The sequence below is a fragment of the Lasioglossum baleicum genome, chromosome 8, assembly GCF_051020765.1.
Source record: "Lasioglossum baleicum chromosome 8, iyLasBale1, whole genome shotgun sequence".
Taxonomy (NCBI): Eukaryota; Metazoa; Arthropoda; class Insecta; order Hymenoptera; family Halictidae; genus Lasioglossum; species Lasioglossum baleicum.
Window position 1 is genome coordinate 17,768,095 of NC_134936.1, and position 14,042 is coordinate 17,782,136.

The window sequence follows — 14,042 nt, forward strand, 5'->3', positions numbered from 1 at the left end:
CGTCGCTACGAACGGGTCGCGTCGCGTCCGCGAGTCGCACGAATAGCCGAAGGAAAAACACTTGGCGAGCAAGCGGACATAAATTTTCGATCGATCAATGTCTCGGCGCGGTGGCGTATGCAAACGCGTCGACTGGAAAACCCGATAATTAATCGATATCTGAACGCGGTATCTCGATCGCGATAACGGAATAGATCGTCGCGAACGAGCGCAAGGACGTCTTGTTCCTACGCTACGGCTGGATTACTCTTTTCGTCGGTTATGCTCGAAATCTGTGCTAGGACGATCGCGATCGCGATCCCAACCGTAAGCCCGGAAGGACGAAATCAACCGCGGTTGACGATGTCAAGCTGTCCTGCGATGGTTTTCTCTCTATCTCACTCTCTTCGTTGTCGGTCGTAGTTTCTCCTGTTCGTATCATTCTCTCTCCCTCTCCCTCCCTCTCTCTCTCTCTCTCTCTCTCTCTTTGGTTTGCACACGGTATACAGTCCGGCCAGCAGTCGCAGCCCCGCAGTCGGCTAATATCTCGTTCTTTTGTTGCGTTTCGCGACAATTTGCCTGCCTGCGCTCACAACGAATTTCAGCCTGATTATTCGGGGCGGTGCGGCGCGGAGCGACGTCGGTTCGCTGGATTAAAATGCTGCTAGTAGGACTACGCGCGGGAACGCGAAGAGGGAGAACACGCGAAATGTTACCCTCGGGCTGCAAACTTGCATCTTCCTCCCCTCGGTCCCCTCTCCGTCCACCCACCCTCTCTTCTCTCTCCATTACCTGGTTTCATCGCCTGCTGCTCCTCTCCCAAGATATCCATCCCTCCGGTTTCCTACCTCGATTACAATATTTACGCTGTTCCTTAACCCGGCAGTGTCCACGTGGGGGTCCGGCGCATCCCCACTGCTCAGATATGCTATCTATTTCTCATATCCCTTTCGCTACCGTTTTGCCATTCAATGTTGCTTTTTAAAAGCCGATACCGCTTGTACTGATGTAATAAAAACATTACAAAGGAAAGAAATTCGAAAGAGGTTTTGTTGCGGACACGAATACGGATGCGGCAGCAAGCATAGATGACTGGTCTGATAACTGGTTTGTGTTATTTTAACAAAAATATCACAAATAGACAGCGGATGTTTATGCAAAATAAAATGTTTTACCTGAATATAAAATAAATTTAACCGACTTTGAAAAAAGGCACTAAAAAGTATGAAATAATTTAAATACAATACAATCTTTTCGCAGGCGGTGCAAAATTGAAAATTTTCGACACTGGAAATTCTGAAAATCCTTAAATTCTTCTACATGCTTTCCCATACATATTAATCTTCTCTTGCCACCTACTAATTTCCAAGTCCATCGTATTCCAATGAAATCATAATCAGCAAAACAACTGTGATTTGGAAAATTTTTCATTTTTTCGCCGCCTCCGAAAAGATTGTATTGTATTTAAGTTCGTGTGTATTCACGTAAATTAAATGGGAATTATTTTATACTTTTTAGTGAATTTTTTTAGTGCTGTTTTTCGAAGTCGGTTTAATTTTTTTTTATGAAATTCTTTTATTTCACACTTTTTAGTGGAACGAGCAGAATTTGTAGAACACCGTAGGATAGTTTTTCGGTCTTATTGGTTATTTGATAATAAAAACCGCAAAGAATGAAAAAATGCAAAATTTGTTTTCAAGGGATCAATTGGGAGACATACTCTACAAGATGCAAAAGGTTCGTTCCGATTAGTCCATCCATCTCGGCGTAATCGGTGAACATACATAGAAAGAACAAAAAAAAGGCACATACAGACTTTTATTTTCTTTGTCAATATGGAAATGAGGTTGAAAAAATTACAACAGAGTTCTTAAAGTCTTCTAATATTTTCACTGTTTTATAATAAATTACACCTACTCATTTTTCTCATAAATGCATAAAGATCCGTAGTCTAATCGTAAATAAATGTTACAATGAACATAAAACATTAAGTACAAGCAGCCCAGGTGAATACTTTCGTTTCAGAAGTTCAGTGGGTACATACTACCGAGTTAAGGTGGGATCTGCTAAACCCGTCTGGACGCAGCGTATTGCGATGCTCTATTCGTCGTACCTTCCTGCTGTGCTTCTGAACGCAAAACGCGGCGTCAGACTTGCTTAGGAGATCCACCGTTCGCGGTCCGTTTCGGTTGAGCGCGAGATGACGAGAGAGACGAGACGAGAAGCAAAGTTGCGACACACGGAGCAAAGGGGTAAAACAATCGAAGAAAAACCGAAGGGAGCGAGGTTGTCGGGAACAAAGAGCGGGGATCGAACGTATCCGCGACAGAGATCGGACGTCGGCCACTGTCCGAGTATAGATACCGCGCTCTATAACGCGCTCAGGTAGACAGGTAGTACGCGCGCTCCCGCAGGAGAGAAGGGTAATGAAACGGGGAAAGGGGAAGCGAGATCGAGAAGGGGAACGGAGAACGCGCGGAGGGCACATAAGTCCGCCACTGACATCGCTGCAATCCTCGCGTCGGACTCGAGTATCGACAGATATTTAAATGAATATTCCTCCGCTGTTAGGGATCCGCTCTTTGAAATCAAAGCAGAAGGTACAACGGTTCGTTTAGACGTCCGCCGATATTCCAGGGCTGCCGGATCGTGAATACAGAATTTCGCGTGTCACGTCACTCGCGGATTGCTCGTCGAGACCAGCTCTCTCGCGAGCAAAGGCTAGGTAGAGGCTATCGGAGGCAGGAGTAGTCGCGCGTCCTTCGACAGCCGCGTTTGTCCGACGCACGCACGCACGCACGCACGCACGCGGATTCCCGATATCGTCGAAGATCAGGATCTTTCGCGAAATTCGATTACTACCGGACAGAGATACGGATACACGAACGACAAGGAGCAAACAGGAAAGAAACGAACATGCCAACGCAGCGGGACGAAAGCGGCTATACGTGGACATGATTCGTTAAATAATATCGACGGCGGCACGGTGCAACGATCGAGCGATAATACATGCAAGCGGGGAGCAAGGATCGCGATCGACCAGAGGCCCAACGAAAGAGGACACGACGCTGCGAGCGAGAAGCGGACGCGAAAGCAAAGGGTGACGCGAGCTCTCGTTCTAGATGCAAACTAAAAATGCGTGCGAATGGTCGCGCGCGTGCGTGGTTGGCTCGTGCGTACCTATACATTGCGTTTGAGAGAGAGATATTTACCGGTAAGATTATCGCCGCGTTGTTGCGGCCACCGAAAGGAAGGCCTTGGCTGCTGCTTGCTGCGCATGTCTCCCGTCCGGTGCGGCGGCTGCGAACCGCTCGCTTTTCAAACGATCGGAGACCACTACTTACCTGAAAGAGAAAAAGTCAGAATGGTCAGAAATATGCCCTGTTCCGACCACGATCGAAACGCGTCGTCGTTCCTTGCGAGGCGGTCGCAAAATTGTTCCCATCCCTTCCCTCTCGGCTCTCTCTCTCTCTCTCTCTCTCTCTCTCTCTCTCTCTCTCTCTCTCTCTCTCTCTCTCTCTCTCTCTCTCTCTCTCTCTCTCTCTCTCTCTCTCTCTCTCTCTCTCTCTCTCAATATATATGCATATATATATCAAAGAAAACGATCTGCTACGTAAAAAGTATTCGTCGAGCGTCGACGGCGTTTTTCGTAGGGGCTGCGAGCGCGGTCGAATCGTGTCCCCGAACAGCCGCGACCGCGTTTCCCCGGTCTCGTCCCCCAGTTCTTCCACCCCTTATTCGGCCGTTACCAGCCCTCCTAACCGGCCGTATATCTTTCCAACGTACGCCCTCAAAAGCGGCCGCCTTTGTTTCAGATATTTATGAGGCGTTTTAATTCGCGCGCCGCGTCACCCGGCGTCGTCGGACCTCGGCCGGCGTCGGCGTTCGCGTTGACTTCGGCTAGCCGGTAGGCGCGGGACGCGGCGCGACCGAGCCGCCGAAACTGTGCAGCGGCGCCGATGGCTGTGGTGGAGGCGGTAGGGGGATGATCGCGTTAAAGCGCTACCATCGGGGTATGGCGGGGTAGGCATAATAGGCGTAAGGGTGACTCGATAAAGCGACAACCCCTCTGTCCCCTCGCCCGCCGGCCCCCACCTTTTAGACGCAGACCATAAGCGCAAACAAACTCTCGGCCGTATATCGTCGCGAATGATTTCGCGTCGACCCCCGTCGTTTGACGCTCTCTCATCTCTTTCTTTCTCTCTGCGTCTACGACCGTCGCCTCGTCGCAGCCCTGCCAATCCTCTTTCTATCTCGTTCGTCCCGCGTTCTCATCCGCGGGATGTCGCGAGAATACGGTGAAACTTCTCCTTAACCCGCGTTCCATTCCGAGAGGAAAATCTATCGTCGTGAAAGTTCGATATTCCGGGGGCGTCGTACGTTCCGGTGATCCACGAGGTGTGTTCGGCGGCGGCGTTGTCTCGTTGCACCGACGACGCCGCGACGACCTCCGACCAAAGCTTCTCCCGGCAATGGATTTTACGTTTTACTTCGCGTCCCGTTTACGAGACACCAGAGACGCCGGCAGCACTCTCGCTCGCGTGCTTTGCGTCTCGCAGCCGACTTGAACGGTAACGGTCCGTCACTCTGTCGGTGTTTCTCTCCCGTTCCTCTCTGTCTCTCTCTCTCTCTCTCTCTCTCTCCATCGGTCAGGTTTGTCCCTCGGCCCTTGTTACATTTGCCTTTATCGTCGCGTTGCTCTTTCCCTCTGTCTATCTCGGTTCTGTTTTTCCCAACTCTGTGAATACTACTCGCGTCTTTGGTTCGTCCTGGCGTCTCGCCGGCCACGTCCCAGCATACTCTCTCTCTCTCTCTCTCTCTTTCCTACACGGTCTCCTCTATCCGACGCGACGGCTCTCTAAAAGCCTGGTCGTGATCTATGACGGGACGTTGCGTCACTCGAGGAACAGATGCAGGACCACTATATTACTCGACCGTATCTACGGTGAGAATGGAGAGGGGGAGCAGCGGGAGAGAAGCGGGTGAAGCAGGGGTGAGGCGAGAGAATCGCCGGGGAAAAGGCAAACGCAAAGACACAGGACGCCGAGGAGAGCACGTTCGAAACGTGCGTCGGTGCGTCGTGGACTCGTGTTGCTGGCTCGGTGGCGCGTTGGCGCGACGCGGACCGATAGCGAGCATGATACGTTGGAAAGTGGAAGCTCGTTCATGGAAACGCCACCCAGCTGTCTACGCGAACGGACCGGGGAGGAAATGTAGGGGAAGGGAGGCTCGAAAACGCGCGCGTCGGCAGGGTAGACGCTCGGAGAGTCCCATAAATCAGGTCAGGGTTGGCTGTGACGGGGGTGGCTGCGCGGCGGTAGTTGCAGAGGGAGGTCGTGAGAGAGCCGCGCGGAGTTAAGGGGGATAGCTACGACTCGAAGCGAAGGGATCCGTTGGCTAAAGGTCGGCGCGCAACGAGCTCGTGCCGAGAACGAGAAACGGGAAACGAGAAACGACGACGACGACGACGACGAAACGAGAAACGACCGACGGGAAGGACGCGCATGCTCGTAAAACGTTTGGCGCCAATTCCATTTCACGAGCCGTAGTAGAAAGGGTCCCCTCTCTCTCTCTCTCTCTCTCTCTCTCTCTCTCCCGTCGGTGCCAACGCGATAGATCTATATCGATCGTCCGGTTCCAGCTAGTCGAATTCGAAAAGTTTGCGGAAACGAGAACGAGTCGACGTTCGAGATATCCGAGACGAGGCACACGAGCAGAGACGAGTAGAAGGAGCAGAGAGAAAAGGGAAAGAAAAGGAGCGTTATAGCCGAGAGCGAATCAACGAGCGGGACAGAAAGAAAGAGGTAGAGGGTGGGGGACGTTGAAGAAGCTTCGAAGGGACCCCAGATGGAATCGGTGCAGTTTGGAATATTGGAAAACGTCGGATCGCGCGAGAAATCGAAGAGGAGAGGAGATGAGAGGAGAGGCGGTGGAGGAGGAGGAGGAGGAGGAGGAGGAGAGGAGAATAGGAGGCGAGAGGAAGCGGCAGAGTGCGAGCAGGGCACTATTTATGACGCGTACGTGAATTCTTGGAACAACGGGGATACGGCGTGTTCGTGTCACGGCGTTGCCGAAGAAAAAGAACGATCGAGGCTCACCGAGGGACTCGAGGGTGGCTAGAGCGCAGGCGGGCCGATGTCGTAAAATTGAAGTCGACAGGAGTCGGTAGGATCGTTCGCAGTGCCGCCGTGGACGCGACCAATTCGTTTCGAGAAGAAGCAACCGAGTTTCGGGGTGACGCGACGGCCGGGGAGGGGGGTTGGTAGTCGTGCGGCGATGAATCGCAGCAGGTCGATACACTGTTCGCGCGATACGCAACCAGAAGCTTCGCGAGTCGACGAGTCTAAACGCAGAGCAGAGACTGGAACGGGCGCGTTGACGGATGGAGAGGGAGAGAAAAGTCACGGAACGGACGCGTCGTGGCTCCTCGGAAATGTCCGTCCTTCGTGGACGTTAAACGTCTTCGAGAGATCAAAGCTTCGGGACACGGGGGAAAGAGCGAGGCTTCGATTGATTCATTGGACGCGCGTGCCTGGTTTCGAATCACCAGAATAGAATCCGCTGCCTCGGAATGCCAGGCTCACGGCTAATCCATCGAGCGTCTTTATTGCTCCGCGACATTTATAAAACGCCCGAGAGACGAGGGTTCGCTGCGATCGCGCTCATTCGTCACCGATTATAAATCGCCGGGTTTAGGTTAGGTCCCTGTTGGACCGCAAGCTTCGTCGCTCTTTTTCTAATCGGTCCCCGCTGCTCTCTTTACGGGCAATGCGGGTTTGGCGAAGCTGCGACCGCGACGACTCGCTAAACCGACACGTAATCTGCCTCGGACCTGCAAGGAGATCGGCGAGAGCGTCGAACGCGTTCGAAAACGAGGACGATCAGGTTGGATCGAGGTGATTCGTGACGGTCGAGCCGGAATGGAAACGAAAACGAAAACGGAAATGGAAACGGAATTAATCGCTGGGAGGTGGAGAGAAGAGGCCCGCCGCGTTTCGTCGAGGAAAGTATGGGGAAGATAGCGGGCGCTCGTTGCGACGAAACGTCCCCGGACGGTCGTCCCGGAGCGTTTCGAAACGTTGAAGCGTCCCTACCAGACCCCCTCACCTCTATCCGTTGTAACGACCGCCGGTCTCGTTCTCCGGAGCATCGTCGAGACCGGGGGGGGGGGAGGGGGCGATATTGCGCTAGCTCTCGCTGTTCCTCCCGGCGGCGCGTCGTTACGCCAACTTCTTCGGTGTCGACGAACAAACGGGATGGACGAAGAGAACGCGTCCGCGTTCGCGAAATCCTCGACTATATCGCCGACCCTGTTCTCCCTTCCGGCGCTTCGTTCTCCCTCCGCTCTCCCGCCGCTTCTCCCTTCGGAGCGGCAGCCGAACGAGATACGTCGAGGTATCGTGGATAGTATTCGCGAGGGCGAGTCGAAACCCGAGTGGGTGGTAGCCGGTTTAATACTCGCCTCGATGGCTCGGTGTTTCTAGTAATTGGGAAGTTAAACAGCCCTCCGACATGCAGCTCGCTTTCCCCGCGCCCGTTACTTCTTCCCTTTGTTCTTGCTTTTCCCTTCCGGTTTGGTCTCGCGTGCCGTTCCTCGCCTCCGAAATACTGGAATAGTAGCACGGCACGGGTATACGCTATAGAGCCGGCCGTACCCTCCCGAGAGAAGTGGAAAGCTTTAATTAAAGAAGACGAGCAATGGATTCCCTCTCGATTCTCGGAGCAACGTCCTTTCCTTTCGCTTCGTTTCGTTTCGTTTCTATTCGCGGTGGAAGGAACGATGGGAGATGGTCGCGCGAGAAGTGAAACGTTGAGAAACCAGCGGGACAATCTCCCGATTGCTTTCGGCCGTTCCTTATCGACAGACGTTTTCGAGAATTTCGAGCGATCCGCTCGATTCGTGTCGAGGATCGGACGAGTAGAAGAAACACGGCTGGCAGGAGCCCGATACTGCGAGAGGGAAGAAAAGAGCGACCGGAGAGAGAAGAGGGGTTGCCAGACCGAGAGAAAGAGACGGATGCCTGGCGGCACGGCTAACGGACGGAGAGCCGATCAGAAAGAGAGCGAGTGAGAGAGAGAGGGAAAACGACGGGAGGGGAAGGGGCAAGGTAAGTAGGTATAAAGGAGCGTGACTGGACGCGAGTTCAATACGCGGCCCTCGAGCACAGCTGTCACTGACATCGCCGCAATTCGAAACTGACCACGACAGCTAACCTCGGTACAGGCGGACCACAGCGGCGGAAACTTATACCAACCTTCCGATTGATACGTCCCGGCCACTCACCATACGCCGAAGGGGACGGATTAGTCGGTGGATGGCAGACTTCTCGTGCTTCCAACTTCCCCCGAGTCCTTCCACCCCTTTCCGATTCGGCCTCCTTTTCGGAACAAGCGCGTCGTCGACTCCGACTTCCTTTTCGGAGCCTGTACACCGACATTTTCCCCAAGATCTCGGGCGAAACGGTAATCGAGTCGACGAGGCTCGTCGTCGCGATAACGGGCGAGAGCGCGTAAACGCTCGCGAAATCAAAAGAGAGAACGAAGAAACGCGAGAGATGCGCGCACGGGCGCGGGGCGCCGAGCTTCGTAAAAGAAAACGATACCGGAGATGGTTGGGTCGTAGCCAACCGAGAAGCCGGTCGAACGGACGGATGGACGGTTGGACACGGTCGGTCGATGCTTCGTGAGAAGGGCGAAGAGATGATTGATGGAACGTCAGTCATGCTGCAGCCATCGATCTCCCGTACCTATACCTTTATTATTTATTATCCTTGCCGCTACGGATACTTTGCTCCAGGTACGTTGCGTTTCTCTCGTCCTCGCGTTCTTTCGTTCTTCGACGCACCGTTGCGCGTTGCCTCGACCACATCCGCCACCGGCGAAATCCAAAGACTGTTTGGTGACGAAGCAACGGGCCCACGACAGGTATAGAGATCCCCGTTCGAAGACGGTCTCGAGACGGCTCGCGTTTCCTCGAGAAACACGCCGGCAAATCGGTGCCGCGACACGGCTCCGAATCGATTCAATTTTTCCGTGCGGTGCAAAGACTATTTATCACGGCGCACCGGCTCCAGTACCGGCAGCGGCCGCAACTGTGGCCGGTCCCGACAAAAGAGAGCTCGCGGCGGCGGTTGGCGAGCGTCGCCGCCCCCGTTGCTCCTTTACAAACACATCCGAGGACGAACGAATCTTGCGCTCGTCTCTGCTGCGTCACGAAACAAATGCGCTTTCGGCCAATCATCGTGGTACCGTCTGTAAGAACGACGATCACGATGACGCGGTGGAAGATGACTCTTCGCAGCTGTCAATCGTTCGAGAACCACGCCACGGGCACGTTCTGTCCGAGGCTCGACGGTTTCGTGTGATCCGTTCGGACCGCTCGAGCGAATCCTCGACGCGACCCGACCGAGACGGAACACCCGAGGCAAAGACCTGGACATTTTTGTTCGCGAGAGGGAAACGACCGGAGCAACAACGTTCTCTCGATCGAATTATTTCGTGCTTTCGTTTGAGACGAGAGAGACAGGGAGCAGAAAGGGTGCTCTGTGGGAACGAGAGAGAGAGAGACAGAGAGAGAGAGAGAGAGAGAGAGAGAGAGAGAGAGAGAGCAAGAGAAAAGAGAACGAGAACGAACGGAGGGGAACCGCGAAAAGGGAAGGTGCGCGCGTCGTGCAACAGGGGCGGAAAAGTTGACGGCTTAGACGTTTTAAATTTCTCGAGGTATTTGAGAAGACATCGAGCAACTCGATCTCTCGAGCCGGACGCCGCGTCGGAGATACCTGCACCTGAGCCTCTTAGACGGTTTTTCGTTCCTTTTTTTTTCTCTCTCTCTTCCGACAGCTGAACAGGTTGCGTAGCCTGCTCGTGCTCTCGGAAAGAAAGGTAGGAGGCTCCGACGTGGCTAAATTTCGCGACGCGATTTCTTTTCGGCGTATTCGAAACGATCGAAACGAACTCTTCCGGTCTACTCGTTGTCTGCGCGGTTGCTCGCCGTTAATTGTTAACGGGCTGGAATACAGCGAATCGGTTATCGATAATTAACAGGCGAACGAGCACGCCAGGTGCGTCGATGTTACTCGTTAATGTATTAATTATTCAAAATGCGCGAATGCGGTTGTGCGTGCGCTCGCGCGCGCACTCGTCTCCGAGCGCGTTGTATGTGCGTGAGCGTGAACAGGAACGTTCAACGGCTGTGCGCAAACGGATTAGGATATACGTGATTCGAGGCAGGTCAAGACCGGGTACGACGTACGGACGCGTAGAATAGGTATGCGTGGAAGTGGGCGAGCGAGCGAGCGAGCAAACGATCGACACGGTGCACCACAGCGAGGCAAGGCAAGCCAAGGCAAGGCAAAGCATGGCAAGGCAAGGCTAGGCACGGCTCGACACGGCACGGCACAGGTACGGGTACGAACACGGACCCGCGTGCTTCATTCATAGTTAAGCGGAGCTGTTTATGAACGGGCATACCTATTACGTAACGTATCGTCGGCAACGAGTCTTTTTATACCGACCACGTGGTCGAACGGTGGATTACGCGTTCCTAGCGGGCTATGGCCGCGCGGATCCTTCAAGCGATCCGCCAACCGATCGTCTGCCCCGCGAAACCGCATCAGTGTCGTCAGAATCGAGCAAAACTGCTCCATTTTTCCTCTCCTCCTTTTCCCCTTCCACTAGCCTATTCCAGCATACAGGGTTTGTCCAATAAGTATCGGTGACTGATTTTTTCCATCCAGCGGCAAAGGGTGAAGGGGGGTTTCAAGGGGCTAAATTGATAGGGGGTGATGTCAGGTATGCTAGGATGACAAGTTCATTTGTTTCCGAGCCTTTGGAGTAGTGCTCTTGATTTCTCAACATTGTTCATTTCTCGAGAAATTAGAAATAAGACTACATTTCTCGAGAATTCTCTAGAATTTTTAATAAAATTAAAAAATTTTGGGAAACTTATATGATATTTGGAATATCGTTGGTAATATTTATCGAAAGCGCAACAAACATTAACTCGATGTTTATTCCTGTCCAATATGTATTGGGTTGGCAAATAAGTTCGTTCGGTTTTTGTGATTTGTTGCACTGTAAAAAACCGAACGAACTTATTTGCCAACCCAATACATTAGTGTGGACCTAAGCTATACTTGGAGAACAATTTTTATCGAGGTACAATGCCCGCAACTATCCAGTATTGTTCCTTCAGGTGAGAAAAAAACTTTGTGCAAAGTTTGAGATCGATCGGATGAAAGGATGACGTGGCGCACTTAAATTGAAAATTTCGAAAATTGTGAAATTCACCTTAACTATGGAACATGGCACATCGTTGGATTTGTCTTGTCCACTCTCATAATAGAAATGACAACACTCGAACTTAAAAGTGTAAAGAGCGCTGTAGCTCTAGGAAACTTTTGAAAATCGCCATGATAGAGAAACAGGTTCCGACCTGGTTAAAAAAAAGAGGGGGTAAACTGTATTCCCCTCGATTTCCTCGATCTGGCGACGCTGAGCCGCATCTTCGCAGCGACGAGTTCAGATCCAAACTCGCACCGTGGGTTGTCTCGTGGATCCTACGAGCTGTAGATCTCGAGAAGCGCGTGTCTATGTTATCGGTATGAATGAGATGTGCGTGGGCAGATCGTTTTCGGGGATTGGCATCCAGGCGAAAGCGTTGCGTGTCGCGAGAGCGTGAAGAGAAGCGAGTTCATTTTATATCGTCCTGTTTTCTTCATTTCTCTGTCATTAAATATGGTTGTCGTTACTCTCGTCTTTGAAAGAAGAATACTCTTCCTCCACGCAATCGGAATCTCCTCCTTCGCTGCTCTCCGGCGGAAGAAAGCCGTACACCCCGATCATAATTACCGATAGTCCGTCGATCGATACGCTTGGGTACAAGCGATCCTTGTATCGTTCTCGATCACCGATGCGTGGAAGCGGGTTAATTGGAATGGTACTCCCGCGATCGACGGGGATCGATCGCATCGATATGACGCGGCGACGCGACGAAATGAGACGAGACGTGACGCGGACAGTCACCGTCCGTCTGCCGCCTTTTCTCCGCTCCCTCGGCGATCGATAAAATTCTGGGGAATGGCATTTCGTGACGAAGCGGTAACACCGTCGACGAAATCTTTCGCCGAGAAATTGGGTTACACGGTCGACGAGCCGATGTCACGGAGTCGCGTCGAGAGAGCTGCTATGCTTCCATCTGTCTCGACGGACGGCGATCTTTCGCGTTTTAGGGAAAACCATGTCGTCCCGAACGATAATAACAGTGACACGGTTCGCACGGTATTAGTCGGCCAGGCCCGGTCCGACCCAACGCAGCCATCCATCGATCAGCCTTGTCGAAAATAAACGATCGACTCGACTAGTTCGAGAACTGAGTTGCCCTTGTCGACTAACGATTCGATGCTCGCACTTTCACTGCAATTTGTGATCGCAGAGAGAGAGAGAGAGAGAGAGAGAGAGAGAGAGAGAGAGAGAGAGAGAGAGAGAGAATCTTCTAGCATCCCGCGGTCGATTTCCCGAAGACGTCAGGGAGGATGCGGGGAGACGACGACGTACTCTCGCGAAGAATCGGTGCGTCCGGATCGCGATGCCGGTGACGTGACGTCCCACCACCTTGTCCCTTCCATTCCCTTCCCACGCAACGAAGCGGCTCGCTTCGCAAAGCCATGATTCACCGGTTTACACGCGACTTCGATACCGTTACGCGCGTGTGGGCATACGGGGTACGCGCTTGCAAGTACTATACGGACAACGACGACGATCGAGAGGAAGACGAGGACGAAGACGACGCCGATGGATCGCGTTACGATGTCGTTGTCGCTCTGTGAGATCCTAGTTTCTCGACGGAATGCGGTTCGTAGAAGGAGAAGGAGAACAGAGAGGAGTGGAGAGGATAGACGAAGAGGGGCGAGCTACCGAGAGAGTGATCTACGCGCGAGTGGGTGGCACACCCGGCCCGTATGCTCCACGCTGACGTAACACGCGCAATTATTATGCGTCGCTATCACCGATCATCGTGTTCCGAGCATGCACGTGTGCGCCAGTCGTCCCTCTCCGTTTTTCCACGTTACCGGTCGAAATTAAAGACGATCGATACCGCTCCGGCTTGGTCGACCCGAGTCCGGCCTGCAATCGTGAAAGCGCGCGCAAGGATCGAGAATGATTTACAAGGTAGACAGCGGTGAGACGCACGCGCGCGCGCCCGCCGTGCCAATACGACTCTGTCCCCGAGTAGCGGTGTACTTGTGCCCCGTGAAATCCAGAGAGCAACGACGCGAGTAATCTAGCCGGTGATTCACGGAGGAATTTTTCTCCGCGCGGAGGCGAGAGAGAATTTATCGTCTATCGCGAATACATAAAGTACGTCGCTCCGGTTCGCGTTTCCAGGCGTTTTCGAGCGGTAACCGCGAGATATCGTCTAAGCGGGTCGCGCGCGAGCCCCGCGCGTTTCGGACCGTCCGCAAAAAAAATCGATTCCAGCTAAGAGCTAAGATCGAGTCGCCGAAGTCCTCCGTTGTTACAGTTCGTGATAAAGTAATTCGCGTTAATCGAGATAGTTTGGATCCTCGCGGTAAAGAGACAAACGACCGCCGAAGTTCGATAAAACGTTTATGGACGACGTCGCATCGGCGCGGCGCTTACCATCGAAGCGATACGACATCGGCAAACGAGCCGGACCGGGCTTTTCGATTATTCGTCGATGCACGCTGCGTTTCGCTCGACCTATCTTCGCGGTCAAACTCGTTATCGATAATTAAAAATTGTCAAACGCACTTTGGTCGAATCGACGCATCACAAACCGCGCGGAATCCAACTCGAAGTAGCCCGAGGGTGATCGCGGCTGAATCAAGGGAAAAGGGAGCGGTGCGGAGGGAGTGCGACAAAGAGAGAGAGGGAGGGAGGGAGCGAGCGAGACAAAGAGTGAGAGCGAGAGAGAGGTGGACGGCCATACGTGCTGCGCGATCATTAGCCAGTGTATTATTATTCTCTGGATATTAATTGATTTCGAAAATACAATTTTCTGTGCGACCGATCAAAACCGGGCTTCTCCCCATCCTCTCTCT

At 52.9% G+C, this 14,042-nt stretch overlaps 1 protein-coding gene across 4 annotated transcripts in view; it reads right to left on the reverse strand.

Moving 5' to 3' along the window:
* Tio (zinc finger domain-containing protein tiptop) overlaps positions 1–14,042 on the reverse strand; it is a 71,076-nt gene that overhangs the window by 23,592 nt on the left and 33,442 nt on the right. For 2 of the 4 annotated variants that reach the window (XM_076429342.1, XM_076429343.1), the window contains one exon: positions 3,192–3,323. The exons of the other annotated variants lie outside the window; for them this stretch is intronic. In XM_076429342.1, the coding sequence (XP_076285457.1) occupies positions 3,192–3,258 (67 nt within the window). In that variant the 5' untranslated portion in view covers positions 3,259–3,323. The remainder of the gene's footprint in view (positions 1–3,191; positions 3,324–14,042) is intronic. 4 annotated transcript variants of the gene reach the window in all.